We start from the raw sequence: 20,818 nt of genomic DNA, 5'->3' as shown, positions 1-20,818 counted from the left end.
TGATACATACCTTTTCTCCTTCCTTAAAAGCCAGCCTAAGAAATACGAGTTCATAAACGCCACAGAGAAATAAATCAGAGGAATAAAATGCAAATGATATTGCTTACACTGAACAGCAACACCCAGGTGAGGATTATCTAATGCCAAATTTTCCAAACAATGAAAAAACCGTGCCCTTTTTCTCACCATGTCTAGAGTGTAGAGGTCAGCCAATGTCGCTCGGATCTGCTGCACAGCTTGAGGCTGGTCTGGGAAGAATCTGTCCAGGACTCCAGGTCTGGGGAGCACTTGCTGAACCTTCTTGGTACCAGCCAGGTGAGCGCTGATATCTGGACACAAAGCCATAGAAAAAAAAAAGAAAAAAAATGCATCTATTAATCACCTGGATCACCTGTTGAAAAAGAAAAAAGAAAACAAGCAGAAGAGAACAAGAGTAATAGAATAAACAACATCACAATGATATATGGGAATATGACAGTAAATACTAAATATTAAACATTATTGTGCAGCACATAAGATCAACAGAACACAGTGTGCTTTGAGGTAGGAGCCAAAAAGGGTGTAGTTTGTGTGTGTGAGCACCTGTGAGCATGGACGCGCTTGTTTTTTAAAAAGGTTCCTTCATGTAATGATCTGCTAGAGGGTGTGGGGGGGCCACAGCCCCGTCCTCCAGGGCATGAAGCAGGTATGGAGGAGATCAAAACTCCAGACATCCAGAGGCCCCCAGAACACAAGAGACCAAGGAAGACCAACAGAGGGGCAGCCGCGCCACTGTCCCAGAAAGAGCTGAGGAGAGTCCCAGATGAGGGCTCACTCAGCAGCCGCGGAGCAGAAGCCAGGGGGAGTTGCAGTGACGCGCCCGTGAGCTCCGCCGGCAGCCAGCCGTGCCTGAGTGACCGAGCCCCAGGCCGAGAGGCCGGGGGCACCCCCACCTCCGAAGTGGCCCGAGCGAGCCCCAGGCTCCAGGCCCCGATAAGCGGCCGCCAAGGAGTGAGCCGGTGTGTACCTGGACGCCCATCCCCGGACACAAAGAACCACCAACGCACCGACGTCTGAGGGAGTCCGCCACTGGCAGGGGAAGTGGTGGTAGGGGGAGATAGGCCTCCAAACCTTGGAGGGCCTGAGATGTCCCCAGAGAGGTGGCGTCTGATACCCAACCTGACATATAGACACAGACATACAGGCACACACAGATACAAACATCCATTCCCACCCTCATGCTCTCATATGTACTTACTCCACACTCAACCAACGTGGAGACAGACATAAAGAGACGCTGTACACACGATCACACTCCCCAAGCGTACTCTACGAACTGGGTCTAGGTACCGTTGCCCCTGGAGGGGGGAACTGCACCCAGACCCAGGTAGTGTTACCCTTTTCCCTGCGGTGGGGAGAGGCAGACCACCCCAACTCCGCAGCAGCAGGGAGGCCCCACACTCCAGACCGCAGTCGGACGGCCAACTCCTCCTCCTAGCCCCCCTGCTCCAGCAGGCCGCAGAGAATGGGGGTGAGAGAAGACTCCAAACCTCCCTCCACCCGCTCATTGTAGTGTTGATGCATGTGTGTTCTAAGGTGCATTTAAAACCCAGGAGGGTATGGAGCTACCTGCCAGAGAGCAGCAGGTAAGCGCATAGTCCCTCCTGATAGCCCTCAATGTCTACGTGTATTTAAAATTGAGAGGTGGGCAACGACACCAGGGGTGGGGTGTACATGTATCGTGTATCCATGTATCCATGTATTGTGCCCACCCCCAAGATCCTATATGTATGTGTAATGAGAGTGTGAGTAATGTGAATGTCTAAGTTGTGGGATAAAATTGAGGCAGAGGCAGCCAGAAGGGGACAGAGGGGGGGTAGCCTCCTCTGCACCCTGGTGACACCCCCATACTCCGCGCCCCGCCAGGGAAAGGGGGCCCAGGCCCATCCAGACCGGGGCCCAGTGCAGCAGCGCCTCCCGGCCCCACAGAGCCCGGGACAGTCCACCCAACCCCACCACAGAGAAAACTGCACCCACCCCACCATCCACTCATCTTCCAGACTACATAAGACAATAGACGCCCAGGCTGAGATCTTCCTCCACCTCTCCTGTATCTCCCCCTCCTGCAGAGAGAGTTCCTGAAGAGCGGAAAGCTCCAGAGAGTTGCAGCATGGCCTGGAGGTGTCACTATCACAATCTGCGGGGAGTATGATCATTTGTTATGAAAAAAGAAGACCCAAATGCAGACTCACAGGCTGGCAAGGATAAACTAAAGGCAGCCTGTTTATTTTGGACGGAGAGAATGATATGAAATATCTGACAGGGAACTGAGAAACTCAGAAACCTATACTGGGGGATAACACTAGGAAACATGACCAGTGAAGCTGGGTGACGAAAGGAGAAGATTAAACAATAAACACACAGGACGGTTATTAGGGAAGAGGAGACGGCAGGGACAAATCAGGAGTAACGAGACAGTTACAGCAAAACTCAACATAACCAACAAAATAAAATAGGAAGCACGTGTTTTGATCGCTGGCTCCAGTCTGCATGCTGAAGCTTCCTTTGGTTACAAGATACAGAACCAACGTTAGTGTGAATGAGACTATGAGAATGTTATATAGCATTTGCTCCACTTTGAATTCAGTTTGAAGAAGTAAAGAGACAAACAAACTTAAAAGAGACCATAGGATTAAAAAAACACAGACACCGCAAAAGGACGAAACACGGGCAAGAAGCAAAGTAAACAGAAAAGGAAGCAAGGAAATAGAAAGATAAGATCCACATGAATAGAATAGACAAAATATGAGTGCTTCAAGCAAACTGTGCAGGAATAAAATATAAATAGCAAACAGCAGAAATAAATAACAAATGGGGGAAAATATGTAGGATGAACAGGAACAAAGACACTGGAGAACAAAGTGGTGAGGGTTACTCAGACCACCATTAACTGACTAAATACATGGGAACTGGCAAAGTGAGACGCGGTCACAGAGAGTGACAAGGTACAAGGCGCACAAAAAGAGGGACTGGCAAAATTAGACGTCTATCAGAAGTACAGAATACAGAGACAGACAGGCAGACAGTGAAACAAACATGGAGACAAAACCTGCTACACACAGAGACAACACTAACACGGCCTGAACATGAAAGGAAACAAATTTAGACCAGCAACTAAGAGGAAGCACTAATTTGGAAGGGAAATAATACCAGACATATGGTGCACTCTGAATATCACCAGTCTGTTGCAAAGCTAACAGAGAGACAGACAAGCATTCACACCTACAGCTAATTTAAAGATACCACTTCAGCGTCACAGCTGGGTCCTTCTCTGTGTTATAAACGACACAGAGAAGGCCCCAGCTGTGACGCCACAGTAGTTCATTTGTTGACTGATACATCGATGTAGTCTCTCAGGAACGAGGGCGAAATGCCAACGACCGCCTGTCTGTTTTCAGGGCTGTATTTGAAGCCATGCTCCAATCAGGCAAAGTTTTAAGTGTTGCACATTTCGATGGGTTTCTTTCAGCTGACATAGTTTCCATTTGGGTCATGTGGTGTTAGATACCCCAGCGTGTGGTCATAGGGTGAAGAGCCCGGACGATTAGTGGGATTTTAGGTGTGGTGTAAAAATGACGCTGCAACTTTAAAAACGTTGTTGCTTTAAGGATTAACGTACAACCATACTTGGGCTGAGTTTGACACTGGTTCTCTTCAGTAATTAAAATAGCTTTAACACATGATAAGATCAAATGTCAGCTACACTGTGACAGTCGAGGGGCCACACTCAGATATATTTATTCGCTTGTTCTCTTTGTGTGATAAGAGTTTCCATCTGAATTTAACCCCTGTGTGGGGCTGATCTTTCATTTCATTTTATTTCAAGCTCAGATTCTTTGCCTTTGGCACATTTTCTGTGACGAGACTTCAAACCATTCCCACCGTCCTTATTAATCAACATGGTGAAGTGATTCTTCGCAAGGTGATGGGATAGGAAGAGTTTCAGAAAATGAGGCCTTTTGTCTTTATTGGAGAGGTCAGTGCAGACAGGACGGATGGGGGGAAGGCGAGGGGGGAATGACACACAGGAAACGGTGTTGGTCAGACCCAAAGACAGGCGTGGGCAGTGAGGACTCTCACCTTCAGACTCACTGTCTAATCAGTCTGACAGTGAGTCTGAAGACAGAGCAACCCAACACACGTTACTATGTTCATCATCATCATCATTGTTTATTTATATAGCACTTTAAAAACACACAAGGCTGACCAAACTGCTGAACAATAGAAACATAATAGATACCATAAGAATAATAAATACGATAAAATAATAAACATAGCGAAAAACAATAAAATACAAGTAAATACAAGTCAGTCAACCACTGAGTCAAAAGCCAGTGAATAAAAATGCATTTTCAATCTGGATTTAAAAACCAGCACTGATGTCGATTGCCTAATGTGAAGAGGAAGATTATTCCAAAGCTTAGGAGCCACGATAGAGATCGCTCGGTCTCCTCTCAGTTTCAGCCGTGATTTGGGGACTGAGAGCAACAGCTGCTCAGCTGACCGGAGCGAACGAGTGGGGACATAGGGCTTCAGCAGGTGCCAGACCATTTAAAGATTTAAAAACCAATAAAAGAACTTGAAAATGAATCCTAAATTCAATTGGAAGCCAGTGCAGGGAGGCCAAGAGTGATGTTATCACTAAGCAGGACATTAAATCAAATTAATGAGACACCAAAACAAGAGCTGGAGCCCAAGACAGCCATGAAGTCACAGTGTACACAAATACACAAGAAACACAGAAACCAGCTGGGTGGATGTGGCTCGGGAACCTTCTGTTACCTTGAACGTCGGTGTTTTGAACGCTGGCTGCTCCAGTCTGCTTGTATTTGTCCAAGATTTCCCCTCATATCTTGGTTATGGTTATTTTTTCTTTTATTAAACTGATCACACTCCTGTTCATGAATAGAAAAAAACCCCATCAGTGTATTTTCACTTAAACAAGCAGCTGTTTTTTTTGCATTAAAGTTATATAAAAATGTAACAGTGCAAATTCCTCGCTGACAGTTTAACCAAAAGGCATTTCCAGTGGAAAGTAGCCGACATATCCTCAGCATAACCATGTATAATATCCACAAAACCTGAGAAGGTTGGAGAGAAGGTAGGCGAACTCTGCTGGGATCTGCGTCTAACAAAGTGTCTAAAGACGAAACAAAGAAATCTTTCTGTAAATGTTCAGATGCACAGACTGGACTGAAAAAGAGTGAAAAAGCAGCTAACGTCCAAAAATAAGAAAACTTTGAAAGAACTCCAAAAAAACCTGGAGAACTTTTGCTCAAAAAACAGTTTTGTTTTTTTTTTATTACAAGGCAATCTGACAAAATGTCATCAAATGAGACTCAAGACTTCTGCAGGTCTCTGCCATGACTCAATTTTTTTTTCTTAACGGCAGAAACAATTGTTCCTTTTTTACTTTGTTTCTATTTTCTCTTCTCGTTTTTATCTGTTGAACAACAAACAACATTCATGCTGATTCACATAATATCCTGTCTCTACTCTCTGGGATTTCCTCGTAGCTCTTTGATGCAAAGAACATCCATCAAACGCTCCAGCTTGTGCTCAACATCATCGTGAACGGTGATGGTACTCTGACGAGAAAATACTCAGTCGACCTTTTGGTTGATTTGTTAAAGAACCCCAAAATAGCTGATTACCTAACAAGGTATGCAGATAATTCACAGCTCTTTTCCTGAATAGCTGCTTTAAAACTCTGCTGAAAGCCTTTGTCCATTTCCAGGTATCCCCACTTCTCGGCATGTGTGTCTCAAGTGTTAGGACTGCTGCATTGGAAAGACCCAGACCCTGCAGCCAAGGTGAGAGACGACAAATATGATAACCCACACCAGCTGTGCTTAACTCTGTAAGTTCCCAGTATTCCCTGAAACCATCACGTGTGACACAGTTTACATCAGACGTGATGCAGCTGACGTCAACACTGACCTTCTTGTGGTAACAGAGACTTAAAAAAATAATAATAAAGCAACAAAGTGGGTCGCTCTTTGACAGTAAATTCCAGTGCGGTCCGCTCCAATCTCCTCAGGCTGACTCTCTTCTAGGCTCTCCTGACTGTTCCCTTTACATGTTGATAATGTGTCTTGTAAATCTGGATCCCTTTCCAGCAGGACGCTCCTCTTTTTCAGACAGTACCTCAGCTGCTCTCTCTCCTGACAGCCAGCTGTCCACCTCTGCATGGCCAGTCGAGCCAGCGCCGGCATTTGAGGCAGAGCTCGGAGCAGAGCGGGCAGCCAGGCTGAGCACGGAGCAGAGGTTGAAGGTCGCAAACTGACATCTACGTCTTCCAGAGAGCCCAGACCTCCTGCTGCAAACAGACTGCACCAACCGTTGTCTCCCACCAAGCTGTTGTAGGACAGATCCAGTGCACGGAGTGAGGAGAGACAGCCCCGTCTGCACACGGCAGCTGCACAGAGGAAGAGGACCCATTGATAACTGATCACTTTATGCCTGTTCACTTTACTGTTTTGTTCACAATGTTTCTGATGGAGACAAAAATAACACCGAATAGTTTCATTGTTTTGTTTTATACGACAGCTACAGATGCTGGCAGCATGAAATAAATGAAAGAAATATCAATTTCCTTCAGGCTTTACTTGTCTTAATATACATTTATGCAGCCTAATGATCCACTACAGACCAAAAAAGAAAAAGTATAATGTCATTGTGTGTTAGTTACCCAGATGTAGCATGTCATCAGTGGTGAGCTCGCAGCTGCAAAGACGGAGCTCGCTGACGACTGATGGCTGCAGAGCATCCAGCAGGAGCGCCAAGTGACCGCCAACCACTTTACACCAGGAAATATCCACCGTGCGCAGATAGGACACCGCCAGGGCTGATGCATAAACACAAAGTTTTCACCATTTCAGGCTAGAGGGTGGAAGAGGTATTCGGGGAGAATGACTTGAAGGAAAACTTCTATAAATAAACAAGTGTGTGTGTGTGTGTGTGTGTGTGTGTGTGTGTGTGTGTGTGTGTGTGTGTGTGTGTGTTACCCAGAGCAGTGAAGGACTCGTTGCTCATGTAGCAGCTGTTGAATGGCAGCCGCCTCATTTGTGTCGCAGGGAGGGCGGAGACCAGCAGGTGGACCACACCTCCCACTTCCTTATTGGATGACACATCAAGCTCGGTCAGTGCAGTGAGAGAGGGCAGCACCTGGACTGAAAAACAACGAGTCACATGACTGCTGCAGCGAGCATGCGATTAGTGTCCGGCGTGTGAGATTGGTAGCAACTGACTCAGAGCCTCTAGATCATCTCGCGTGAGGCAACACAGGTGGAGGTCGAGTCTCTCCAGGTGTGTGACGTGAGCCAGGTGAAAGGTGAGGCGGCTCAGTCCACCAGCTAGAAGCAGCTTTACAGTATATTAATCAGAACAATGCTGCTCTCTAATGTATCTTGGTAAAGCGCAGAAAAATCTAATGTTTTATATGATACAGTGTGATTTCAGTAACATATCATAATGGAGGCTTCAGCAAGTACTTACGAAGGACATCTTTCCTCTGCTCTTCAGTTAGTTCATCAAATACCTCCCAAAACATCTGTATGGTGGGGTGGCGGTCATGATATCTCCAACCATAACTTGTGTTCTGAAAACAGTGAAAATGACTGTTATAATCATAGAGTTTGTAAGGTCAGGCACATATACACTATGTTGCCAAAAGTATTCCCTAACACATCCAAATCATTCAATTAATGTGTTCCAATCACTTCCATGGACACAGGTGTATTAGATCAAGCACCTAGGCATGCAGACTACTTCTACAAACATGTGTGAAAGGACGAGTCGCTCTCAGGAACTGAATGAATTCCAGCATGGTAATGTGATAGGATGCACCAGTGCAACAAGTCCAGTCATGAAATTTCCTCGCTATTAAATATTCCATAGTCAGCTGTTAGTGATATTATAACAAAGTGGAAGTAATTGGAAATGACAGCGAGTCAGCTGATGCTAAGGCTCATAGTGCACTTAAGTCACCAATATCTGCAGTCTGCTGTTGTTACAGATGTCCAAACTTCATTGGTTTCCATGGCTGAGCAGCTGCATCCCAGCCTTACACTGACAAACACAATGCAAAGCGTCAGATGGAGTGATTTAAGCATCTCAACACTGGACTCTAAAGCAGTGGAGATGTGTTTACTGGAGTGACGAATCACACTTCTCTGACTGGCAATCCGATGGATGTGTCAGGGTTTGGTGGTTGCCAGAAGTACTTGTCTGACTGCACTGTGCCAAGTGTAAAGTGTGGTGGAGGGGCGGTTATGGTGTGGGGCTGTTTATCGGGAGTTGGGTCGCCCCCTTAGTGCAGATGAAAGGAACTCTTAATGCTTCAGCATATCAAGACAATTTCATGCTTCCAGTTTGGGGATGGCCACTTTCTGTTCCAACATGGCTGGGCACCAGTGCACAATACAAGGCCCATAAAGACATGGATGAGTGAGTTTGGTGTAGAAGAACTGGACTAGCCTGCACAGAGTCCTGACCTCAACCTGATAGAACATCTTTGGGATGAATTAGAGCAGCAACTGTGAGCCAGGCCTTCTCCTCCAACATCAGTGTCTGACACCATAAATGCACCTCTGGAAGAATAGTCAAAAAATTCCCATAAACACACCTAAACCTTGTGGAAAGCTTTTCCAGAAGAGTGGAAGCAGTTATAGCTGCGAACGGTGGGCTGACTATTATATTATACTATCATACAAAAGTCTGGATTAAGACTGAGATGTGACTCAAGTTCATATTTGTGTTAAAGCAGCCGACTGAATGCTTTTGACAGTATGCAGTACACAGTTATTGTGCTACAGGACAGCTGTGAAACTACAGCCTGTGTCTGTTTGGCTGACTGTACCTGTTTGAACTTTTCCCAGTCATGCACGTCCTGGCCGACCAGCACTCCCTGCAGCTCCTCTGGTCGAAACAGCCTCACCAAATCCTGCTCACACACCAGGAAGAAGCCTCGCTTGAACTCCTGGAACAGACTCTCCACTGATGTGTTGAAGGCATGATTCACATAGGCCTCCACAAACTCCTTCCTGTTTAGGAGGGAAAATTTTGAATCAGCAAACATTTCACAAAGACAAAGGTGCTGCAGATGAACCTCACAAACACTTCATGTTTTATATGCTTACTTATTTTGACCTGTCACACAAACACTATAAAACATTGTTTCTGTGCTTTGGGGTTTTTCTTTTCTACACAGAGGTATAGCACGACTAGACCCTAAAGGCAGGCTGCTCACCTACAACCAGCTCATAAACATCTTTCCAATGGAGCTCGCTGCCCTTCTCGTGGATGAGGGTCACTGTGATCCTCCGCTGGATCCCCTGCAGCAAACATAACAGGAGCTCAGGATCACAGTGAGCACAGCTAGAGCAACATTACGCTTTAAAAAAAGATATAGCCGCTCACAAGCTAGCGGATCAACTCCATCTTACGGGTATAGTCTGGATGTGCGATATTGATGAACGGTGAGAGAGATTGAAGGAGAAAAGAAGAGGAAGGAGGACAGAGTTGGGTAAGAGGATTATATAAATAAGAGATACATACATATCCAAAGGAGGTGAGAAATGACAAGGGGAAAAAAGTGGAAGGTCACACGAGGCAGCTTATGTAAAAAAAAATCAACATAAAATTATTGATGGCAAAGAACACATTGAAGTGACATGGAAACACTCGCCTGGTTTGGACAGAGGCATGGGAATAGGATAGTACTTCCTGGATGCTGTTGGAGGACTGTTGACATAATAAAAATACCTTTTTTCTATATATGCCTATAAAATTAGCCAATGTGATTAGAATACAATCGTTTACACATTTCTAACAAAATCTGCTGCATTAAATATGAATTATCACTGCACGACTGGATCTGCTGTTTGACCCCCACCAACCTGGTCCCGTCCTGATATTCTAACTCTGTAATATGCAACTTCTGTCAGTGTCCTGATACTGGAAACTGAATTTCCCAGAGGAACCACCCGAGGGATTAATAAAGTTCTATCTAATCTACATCGACAACAGAAAAAGAAAACCTGCTGCTTGCAACAGCATTGTGTTAGAAGCATTTTTACTGGAGTGAATGCATTTAACTGTACTTGCATCATCTGTTAAAAGTACTTATATATTGCAATAAGACTGCAAAAAGCAAAGGGGACTGAATTCTATAGTATGTGGTATGTGTATAAGGTGACACATGTATGCAGTTTCCTGCCATTAGTGTAATGTAAACTTGGAATCATCACATATCTACAGGTATTTGTACTGAATGGAATGAGCTGTGGTGATTAAAAGCATTAGCAAAAGCATACTTACTAGTGGTCTTTTCTTCTTAGGTCTGGATCTTGATGCCTCTGGGACTGAAGATCACAGCCAAGTCACCAGTTTCATAAACAACAAACAAACAAAAAGCAAATAAACAAAACACTTTCAGAGATCGCACAACTTTGGTTTTCATCTTCATATGATAATGTTCCTTGAATCAAATCTTCCATACACACTCTACTACAGTGTATCAGACTATTCTAAATACTTCCACAAACAATGACATACCCATCTTTGTCTTTTTGTGGCTTTCACCAAAAACTCTCCCCCTGGTGGATCCTGTGTTGACGTACGTGACTTTGGGAGAAAAACAAAAACAAAATCATTTTAAATGGTTACATTAAATGTAATAATATCAACATTCAATAGATTTGACTGTACATGTATCAGCTGGTATAAAATACATGTTCCTTGATCCTTGGTCAGGGAACATAAATTACTGTCGTTTCAGCCATCGGGTACTCCTCTAAAATTCAGCCTGGACTCCAAATATAAAGCATACAATACATACAAACATACAAATCACCTTTGCTGGTCTTGTTGCCTGCGTGCTCCACTTGCCCCTCTGAAGTGCTCAGTGGGTCATCCTGTCCCTTGTTGAGCTCAATCTTCTCCATCACATTCCTCACTTCCTCCACCTGCGTGGTCCTCACCTCCCGTCCCTCCATAATCGTTGCCTCCTCCTGGTTGTTGATCATTCAAGTTAGTTTACACAATGGGTCAAACTTTTAACTTTATCCTGCTTTACGCCTTCTGGTTTGTAGCAGACTAAGTATATATGATGTATGAAAGGGAACAGAGTGGAGTTAGAGTGTGAGGGTGAAGGAGAAGATGTTGTGATTCAGTGATGATGATGATGATGATGATGGTGACCAAACGTCAGTCTGCTGGAAGTGCAAAATGCTACAGACCCCTGACTCCACCAAAACATCGGGCTTAAGACTACATACCTTTTCTTCAAGGCCCGTGTACAATGTGCTCTTTAACCTCTATAAACTTCAAATCCAAGTGTAGACACAGATGCCACACTGACAGACTGAAAAGAATTACAAAAGCTTTTGGTAAAACGTCTCATGATGACTATCTAAATTGCATGTGACTTCACTGTGTTGGAACAGATGTACTATAAATGCCAGTTCATCTCACAACAGCTACTGAATGTGTTCATTTAAATCTGTCTAAAGAGCCAGTAATCACAGAGGATAGATACTGGAAGCAAACTGAAATGTTAGGAGGAACTAAATCACACATTACAACACCAGTGGCAGCACCCTGCTGTCTCACACATCGGGATCACGGTCCTGTTGAAACTGTGAACAAGTATTTGCCTCCTTTCTGATTTCGTATCTTATTCCATATTTGTCACACTTACACCTTTCACATCAATACATTTATAACATTAGACAACAATGTCTAATATTCAACGGCAGTTTGCAAGGGCAAAACGCTATCCAAACATACTTGGTCCTATATTGTATTGTATTGTATCTTTCTTTATTTCAGACATATAGAGAAAAAAAAAACAATATATACACAACTACACATACTTTCATTTACAAATACGAATATATATGTAAATACACACACACACGTATGTGCTCAGATAAAACAAAAAAATAAAATAAAATAAAACAAAGTCTAAATGACATGAAATGACAATTATTTGGTCTGAAATGGAGTAGGAAGAAGTATAACATACTTATTAATCCCTACCCCCTGCTCAACATTTTGTTGAATCCCACATAATTCACCTAATTCCCATCATCACTTACCCCACACAATAAACAAGGAGAACATGTATAAACATAGCTACAGTGATAGATAGAATTTAGATAGAATTTAGTATATTTATACATACAATGGGTGATCAACTTTATCAGTTTCATATTCTTCCAAAAGCAGTTTTCGAAACATCTTTATGAACTGACTAATTCTTGAGCATTGCTGTAGGTCCACAGTAAAACTATTCCACAGTTTTACCCCATAAATAGTAACACAAAAGGTTTTAACCTTTGTCTGTGCTTTAAGAGTCTTCAGATTTAATTTCCCCCTCAATTCATAGTCCCCTTCTCTGTCAAAAAACATCCTCTGTACATTTCCTGGTAACACATTGTATCTGGCTTTGTACATAATTTTTGCAGTTTTATATTTTATAAGATCCATAAACTTCAGAATTTTTAATTTCAAGCACATGATGTTTGTTGGTCTCTAAATCCTGCTTTAGTAATCATCCTGATTGCTTTTTTCTGAATTTTACATAGTGGTTCAAGTGAAGCTTTGTATGTATTTCCCCAGATTTCCACACAGTATTCCAAATATGGCAATATAAGTGAACAATAAAGTACCCGGAGTGATTTGGAAGGCAAAAAATGTTTAACTTTACTCAGTACAGAGATGCTTCTTGACAGTTTAGCTTGTATATGCTTTATGTGAGGTTTCCAGCAGATTTTCTTATCTATTATCACACCCAGAAATTTTGTATCAGAAACTTGCTCTATTTCAACATTGTTTATTAACAATTTTGCTCCGGCATCTTTTTTACAATTTCCAAATAACATAAATGTAGTTTTTTTCAAATTTAGTGATAACTTGTTTCTGTCAAACCATGTTTTCAGTTTAATCATTTCTTGTGTGACAATTTCCAAAAGCTGCTGTGAATTCTCTCCAGCACAAAAAATATTTGTATCATCTGCAAATAAAATAAACTGTAATATATCAGATGTTTTACATATATCATTGATGTAGAGGATAAACAGCTTTGGTCCCAATACTGACCCCTGTGGAACTCCGCAAACAATGTCCAGGCACTCTGATATTCACCAATCTTCACAAATTGTTGCCTGTCTCTCAAATAACTCCTGACCCACTCTAGCACCACTCCTCTAATGCCATAGTACTCCAGTTTATCAAGTAATATTTCATGATTAATTGTGTCAAAAGTCTTTGATCTATATTGTTGGTGATATTTTCAATTAGTTCCATTAATGCCATAGATGTTGATCTATTTGGTCTGAAACCATACTGACTGTCCATTATTATTTTGTGTTTATCTATAAATTTGTCAAGTCTATTAATGAAAACTTTTTCCAGTATTTTTGAAAATTGTGAAAGTAGAGAAACAGGCCTATTGTTACACCCCGGCCTAGGCAACCGGAGTGCAACACGAAAAAAGTAAAAATAAAGAAAAAAAAAAAAAAAAAAAAAACACAAACAAAAAAAAAAAAAAAAAACCCACACACCACACACAAAAAACCCCCACTAAAGCTCACCACCAAAATCCCGAAACGAAAGTATCGACAAATCTATTTTCAACAAACTATTTATTTATAACAAAACACCAAACTATTTACAACACGGGGGAGATCGCGACCATGACACACTGAAACACAGGGTTTAAATACCTAGAGGGAGCAATCAGGAAAATGGACCACAAGAGGGAAACACAGCTGGGGCAACTCAGAACTGACGAGACAGGGAAACGTAAACTGAAAAGACTAAGATAACACAGACTTTCAAAGTAAAACAGGAAACACATAACAGTCACGCCAAAAAGAACACACTGACAACACCGAAACGTAATAGTTCCCCCCACCCAAAAATCAAACATTTAACACCAAGTGAAAAGTTTGATCCAGACAGACGAAGCCGATGAAGGCTGGAGCGGTCCCACTGACCCTCCAGCAGACGACGAAGGCTGGAGCGGTCCCACGGACCCTCCAGTGAAGGCGGATGAAGGCTGGAGCGGTCCCACGGACCCTCCAGCGACGACAAAGGCTGGGGCGGTCCCACGGACCCTCCCCTCAGCGAAGGCAGACGAAGCTGATGAAGGCTGGAGCGGTCCCACTGACCCTCCAGCAGACGACGAAGGCTGGAGCGGTCCCTCGGACCCTCCAGCGAAGGCGGATGAAGGCTGGAGCGGTCCCTCGGACCCTCCAACAGACGACGAAGGCTGGAGCGGTCCCTCGGACCCTCCAGCGAAGGCGGATGAAGGCTGGAGCAGTCCCACGGACCCTCCAGCGAAGGCGGATGAAGGCTGGAGCGGTCCCACGGACCCTCCAGCGACGACAAAGGCTGGGGCGGTCCCCGGACCCCCCAGCGAAGGCAATCCCGGACGAGCCCCCATATGTTACACCCCGGCCTAGGCAACCGGAGTGCAACACGAAAAAAGTAAAAATAAAGGAAAAAAAAAAAAACACACACACACACACAAAAACCCCCCACTAAAGCTCACCACCAAAATCCCGAAACGAAAGTATCGACAAATCTATTTACAACAAACTATTTACAACACGGGGGAGATCGCGACCATGACACACTGAAACACAGGGTTTAAATACCTAGAGGGAGCAATCAGGAAAATGGACAACAAGAGGGAAACACAGCTGGGGCAACTCAGAACTGACGAGACAGGGAAACGTAAACTGAAAAGACTAAGATAACACAGACTTTCAAAGTAAAACAGGAAACACATAACAGTCACGCCAAAAAGAACACACTGACAACACCGAAACGTAACAGTTCCCCCCACCGAAAAATCAAACATTTAACACCAAGTGAAAAGTTTGATCCAGACAGACGAAGCCGATGAAGGCTGGAGCGGTCCCACTGACCCTCCAGCAGACGACGAAGGCTGGAGCGGTCCCACGGACCCTCCAGTGAAGGCGGATGAAGGCTGGAGCGGTCCCACGGACCCTCCAGCGACGACAAAGGCTGGGGCGGTCCCACGGACCCTCCCCTCAGCGAAGGCAGACGAAGCTGATGAAGGCTGGAGCGGTCCCACTGACCCTCCAGCAGACGACGAAGGCTGGAGCGGTCCCTCGGACCCTCCAGCGAAGGCGGATGAAGGCTGGAGCGGTCCCTCGGACCCTCCAACAGACGACGAAGGCTGGAGCGGTCCCTCGGACCCTCCAGCGAAGGCGGATGAAGGCTGGAGCAGTCCCACGGACCCTCCAGCGAAGGCGGATGAAGGCTGGAGCGGTCCCACGGACCCTCCAGCGACGACAAAGGCTGGGGCGGTCCCCGGACCCCCCAGCGAAGGCAATCCCGGACGAGCCCCCATATGTTACACCCCGGCCTAGGCAACCGGAGTGCAACACGAAAAAAGTAAAAATAAAGGAAAAAAAAAAAACACACACACACACAAAAACCCCCCACTAAAGCTCACCACCAAAATCCCGAAACGAAAGTATCGACAAATCTATTTACAACAAACTATTTACAACACGGGGGAGATCGCGACCATGACACACTGAAACACAGGGTTTAAATACCTAGAGGGAGCAATCAGGAAAATGGACAACAAGAGGGAAACACAGCTGGGGCAACTCAGAACTGACGAGACAGGGAAACGTAAACTGAAAAGACTAAGATAACACAGACTTTCAAAGTAAAACAGGAAACACATAACAGTCACGCCAAAAACAACACACTGACAACACCGAAACGTAACACTATAATTTGTAAATTGGTGTCTATCTCCATTTTTAAACAGTGGTATTACTTTAGCTGTTTTCATTTGTGTTGGGAATGCACCAGTTTGTAGAGACAAATTGCAAATGTGTGTTAAGGGTTTGGAGATGCCATCTATCACTTTCTTAACGATTTCCATATCAATGTCATCAGAGTCTGTAGAATTTTTTGTTTGTGATTTCCCAACAATATCAATGATTTCCTTTTCTTCTACCACCGTTAAAAACATTGAATGAGGATTGCAGTCAATGAGTTTCGTTTCTTTCTCTGCAGAATCTGTTATATCAGGAATTGTTTCAGCCAAGTCTGGCCCAACACTTACAAAGAATTTATTAAACTCATTAACCACATCTCTCATGTTAGTAATATTTCTATCATTATCATTATCATTCATATCATATTAAAATGTAATCGCACCGAAAACCTGATACCTTGTGTGTCACCTCTGACACCAACAACTGCAGCAAGCGTTTGGTGCTAGAGGTCACATTTTGAGTTTGTGAAGATATTTAAGGTAGACACACGTAATTAGCGGCAGCTGTGTTGTTGATCGGGAGGAAGCAAACAGTTTGTGACCGCTGCGCTGCTGTTAAATCCTGAAAATAAAGAATCTGAAGGACAAGATGAGTAAGGCTGGAGTTATTGGACTGTATCAAGTTTAATAACTTCATGCATACCAGTGACATCGCGTCACCCCCGCCAACGAACAGCCCAGTGGCTTCAAGCCTGGGCTTAGCCTCTACAGGAGAGGTTTCAGCCATGTGTGTCCATCACAAGCCCACCACCATGATCTCAGGCCTTGAGGCAACAATCACGAAAACTAATCTTAACTGAGAGTGTTGGATGTCCTCATTGTTGCAGAGCACATGGACAGCATACTCACCTGGTTCTGTGGGCCAGCAGCACATGTCACACCATCCATCACCCTTGTCATCACATTCAATCTTGGTCTGAGAGAAACCTGAAGACAGAAACGTTCAATGATAAAAACACACAGTAGAATAAAATTGTGAGAAGTCATCAGTTGATGCAGTTTAAGGACACTTGTTGTTCTGTGCAGTCTCACCTGGAGCTCACGTTTCTAGTTCATGCCATCATCACCAAAGATTCTTCAATTAATAGTTTAAAGATGTCCATGAATGCACTGCTAACTGCTCTTCACCCTGATAAAAATCAACATGCATTTAGAATAAGAAACACTTTTACAAAACCAAAAGCTTCACTGTACTTAGTGATTTATACGTCTAAAAAAACAGGTTCAGTTTGTAACAGAGAGCGGCTCAGTGGTGCTGAATTATATTTCCAATAGAAACACAATGTCATATGTTGTAGTAACAACACACTGCCACAAGATGGCAGCCTAGGCCTACTTTACCATGCTATTCCAGTAAAAAAAGAAAAAGTGACAGAGCCTTGAAAGAGTGACAGAGACACTTTTTATGAACTCATCTGTAATGTGTCACCTTTTCTGTAGGATGAAGAAGTGCTTCCCTTCTTTTAAAGTAAATACAGGCTTACAAAGATCCTCTAAACATGTTTCTGAAATAATAATAATAATGGTTTGGATTTATATAGCGCTTTTCAAGGCACCCAAAGTGCTTTACAATGCCACTATTCATTCACTCTCACATTCACACAATAATCCTAAACACAATCATTAAATCAAAAAATTTTTTTCGTTTTTTTAAATCTATTTAGCTTGTTGTGCAGTATTGTCGCTGTAAACAGTGTTGCTGTAAACAGTGTGTAACGTTACTTGAAAAAAGTAATCGGATTACAGTAACGCGTGGGCAGTTAACATCTCTGTTAACTAGTCATGATAGAAGCCAATATTTCTGTCCTAACATGGTCTGAATATGTTTGACTACAAGCTAACATTTACAGCATGACTTTAAGCTAGCACCATAAAGACGGTAAAAGACACTGTAATATGTAGAAATGCATGTGAAAAGTGTTATATTAGCAGTGGTTGTGCTACTCCACACAGCCACTTTAACATTACTGACACTGTGTTTCTTACCTGTAAACAGCAGGTCTTGTGTGATAAAAGCTTGTGCAGAAAGTAGCAGGTGTAGACTGGCCCATAGCACTGTATGAAGTGATAAGATGTGAAAGGACATATATAGGGTACCTTAAAGGGCGCCTTAAAAGTGTTTCCCTGAGCTTTTACTTGCAGCTTGATATCTAAATAAATGTGAATGAAAAAAAAAAAAGCTGGAAAAAGGAGGAGCCCGGAGCTTCGTCTTTCGCTCGGCCTACCCCGCTATAGCAGACAGACCGTCAGAGACTCGAACTTGGCCGTTAAACTCTGGGGTCTGAATGCTGGCCTCTTAACGCTGCGCACCACACAGCCGGCCAGTTGAAAATAGAAAAAAAGGACATTTATCTTCTGTTGTTCAACAATTTTTTTCGTTTTTTAAAATCTATTTAGCTTGTTGTGCAGTATTGTTCCACACAAATGACACATGGAAACCTAGCTATTTTTTTTTTACTGGCTTTCACAAAATGGGACTGCCAATGTTGGAGGTGTTACTGCGCCAAAGTCTTCCTGCTAGCCGGAAACCTGCTGGCGGCGCCACTATGTTCTCAGCACACTCTTCAGCGTCAGCTTTGTTGCCTGTTTTCGGCACACCTACCTAGTCCCACTCATCCACTTTATCTGCTCATGGCAGATTTACCCACACTGAGCACTCCTTGGATTAAGGTAAATTGAAGCAGGTCATTATAAAAAAGACACACAGTTTATCATCTTATCCTTGTGCAACAGCTAAAAGCACTCTGTTCATTTGTTTGCTAGATTAGCCGCTAGCATACATACACTGTGTTAGAGGCTTGTTGCTACCTAGTTAGCGATGCTACACACCTGTTACTGTGTATTTTTCAATGATTCAGCACTCCTTGGATTTTTAGACAGTAATGAGATCATGTGCACACTCCACAGAGGTCCAGAGTCCAAATGTGACCTCTAGCACCAAACGCTTGCTGCAGTTGTTGGTGTCAGAGGTGACACACAAGGTATCAGGTTTTCTGTGTGATTACTTTTTCATATAGGACCAAGTATGTTTGGATAGCGTTTTGCCCTTGAAAACTGCCGTTGAATATTAGACATTGTTGTCTAATGTTATAAATGTATTGATGTGAAAGGTGTAAGTGTGACAAATATGGAATAAGATAGGAAATGAGAAAGGCGGCAAATACTTGTTCACAGGGCTATAGTCTGTAAATGGTCTTCTTTTGGCTATAGTAGATCTTTTACTTGTTCATTTTTTAATTGTTTGTTAAAATAGTTTTTTCCATCATATTGAGTATAGAGGAATGCAACTGTGGGCTTTAGCGATTAGCCCGTTTCAACAGGACCGTGATCCCGATGTGTGAGACAGCAGGGTGCTGCCACTGGTGTTGTAATGTGTGATTTAGTTCCTCCTAACATTTCAGTTTGCTTCCAGTATCTATCCTCTGTGATTACTGGCTCTTTAGACAGATTTAGTAGAAGTGTGTGAGCTATTGGCTCAGTATAAAGGGTCAGTAGTGTTTTCATGTCACCTATCCATCCTCCATTTAGTCACCCAAAGCATGTAGTAAATACTGCTCACTTTTATTCATCTTCTCTTAAATCCAGAAAAATTCCCACTTGTTAACGTTGAGCTTGTGTGTGTGTGTGTGTGTGTGTGTGTGTGTGTGTGTGTGTGTGTGTGTGTGTGAGAGAGAGAGAGAGAGAGAGCTGTGCATGAAGTGTGGTGGAAGCAAAACAGCAAAAGTCAGAGTGAATTCATGATGATGTTTTTGTGAAGCGTAGTTTGGATCTTCTTTTGCTGCTGGTTCAGTCAATATTGTTTTGGAGAGACATCAAACTAACAGCTTTAGAATCAGCGCAAAAAGGGCGTAAACACAAAGCGCGGAGCCGCCGAAACATCAGAATCAGCGAGCTGTCTGCTTTCAGCCCCGAGTGTCGTGCCGTCGGGTGAGAAAGGCGACGTCTCACCGATTCTGATTCGCGGGTCTTTGTGTTTACGTCTTTGTGCAGAATCCGTGTTCCTTCTCTCATTTACTGTTTTAGCTGTTTGGTGGTTCTTGAAATTTTGTGAGGTTTGACCGGAGATTCTGTGGAGAGCTTCATCCTAATGAGGGCTCATGTCCTGAGCAGGGATGCGGAGGAGGAGGAAGGTCCTGGACACATCAGTGGCTTATGTGCGTGGAGAGGAGAACCTGGCCGGCTGGAGGCCCAGAGGAGATAGCCTCATCCTAGAGCACCAGTGGGAGCTGGAGAAGATGGAGCAGCTGCAGGAGGTGGGGCCTTAAAAGATTCATAAAGAAATAAATCTGTTTAATATCGTAGAGGGAAAAATGACTTTTCAACTCAAAGAACAAAGTGCTATTCTAAAAAGTTTTTTCTTAGAGTACAGACTTTACATGACTAACCTCCCCTCTTCTCCCCACCTCACATTCGCCCCCATCTTTCGTCCAGGTGGAAAAGACCCGTCACCTTCTGGGAGAGGCGGCTCCCGTGGGAACAGCTCCCACCACCAAGTCCCTGAGTGAGTCTCTGTCCCCCAGCGTGAGCTCCGGCACTCTGTCCACGTCCACCTCCGTCTCCTCGCAGATCTCCAGCACCACCTTTGAAAGCGTGAGAAGGAGCTGGCCACCAAGGTGAGAAAAACGTGGGCTTAGTGGGCGTTCTTGTTGCTGCCTTCTTCCTTCTCTGCTCGGAGCTGATCGGTCTTGTTCCTGTTGTGTTGTAGTGCCTGCGCCTTCTGACACACACCTTTCAGAAGGCTGCCAAAATGGCAAAAACTTCTTTTTTGTCAAACATTATTGCGACTAATAGTCACAATCCTCGAGTTCTGTTCAAAATCTTTAACTCAGTGGTTAATCCCTGCTCTGACGTTTCGATGGGTGCCTCCCCGGCCCTCTGCGAAAAATTTCTAAATTATTTTATAGATAAAATCTCGGTGTTAAGGGCCCCACATTCTCCAGTAGTAAA

The 20,818-nt window shown here is 43.8% G+C and overlaps 2 protein-coding genes across 6 annotated transcripts in view; one reads left to right on the top strand and one right to left on the bottom strand.

Annotated features, from left to right (window-relative positions):
- Positions 1–191: 191 nt before the first annotated feature.
- LOC145429503 (leucine-rich repeat-containing protein 31-like) lies at positions 192–17,996 on the bottom strand. 5 transcript variants are annotated; one of them, XR_013909752.1, is made up of 9 exons: positions 17,858–17,996; positions 16,904–17,000; positions 16,721–16,798; positions 10,895–11,051; positions 10,597–10,665; positions 10,360–10,403; positions 9,290–9,374; positions 8,900–9,083; positions 7,663–8,630 (listed from the first exon to the last, which is right to left on the bottom strand). XR_013909752.1 is itself a non-coding variant. In XM_080303110.1 (6 exons), exons 1-5 carry the CDS (start codon positions 9,116–9,118, stop codon positions 6,000–6,002), a joined length of 1,101 nt encoding a protein of 366 aa, XP_080159236.1. In that variant the 5' UTR covers positions 9,119–9,194; the 3' UTR covers positions 3,337–5,841; positions 5,980–5,999. The 5 variants fall into 5 exon arrangements, 1 of the variants encoding a protein (XP_080159236.1); XR_013909751.1 differs by lacking the exons at positions 7,663–8,630; positions 9,290–9,374; positions 10,360–10,403; ... (3 more) ...; positions 16,904–17,000; positions 17,858–17,996 and adding exons at positions 192–329; positions 4,822–4,934; positions 5,694–6,457; ... (1 more) ...; positions 7,047–7,211; positions 7,537–7,639 and having other exon boundaries at positions 8,900–9,188; XR_013909749.1 differs by lacking the exons at positions 7,663–8,630; positions 9,290–9,374; positions 10,360–10,403; ... (3 more) ...; positions 16,904–17,000; positions 17,858–17,996 and adding exons at positions 192–329; positions 4,822–6,457; positions 6,731–6,886; positions 7,047–7,211; positions 7,537–7,639 and having other exon boundaries at positions 8,900–9,188.
- The window catches only part of LOC113024478 (kinesin-like protein KIF1B), a 91,849-nt gene continuing 88,990 nt past the window's right edge, over positions 17,960–20,818 (top strand). The window contains exons 1-3 of the mRNA XM_080303114.1: positions 17,960–18,541; positions 19,982–20,124; positions 20,303–20,484. Of these exons, the coding sequence (XP_080159240.1) occupies positions 19,984–20,124; positions 20,303–20,484 (323 nt within the window). The 5' untranslated portion in view covers positions 17,960–18,541; positions 19,982–19,983. The remainder of the gene's footprint in view (positions 18,542–19,981; positions 20,125–20,302; positions 20,485–20,818) is intronic.

The sequence above is a fragment of the Astatotilapia calliptera genome, chromosome 6, assembly GCF_964374335.1.
Source record: "Astatotilapia calliptera chromosome 6, fAstCal68.1, whole genome shotgun sequence".
NCBI lineage: Eukaryota > Metazoa > Chordata > Actinopteri > Cichliformes > Cichlidae > Astatotilapia > Astatotilapia calliptera.
Note: the sequence above shows the minus strand (reverse complement) of the source record. Positions and strands in the feature narration are given on the sequence as shown.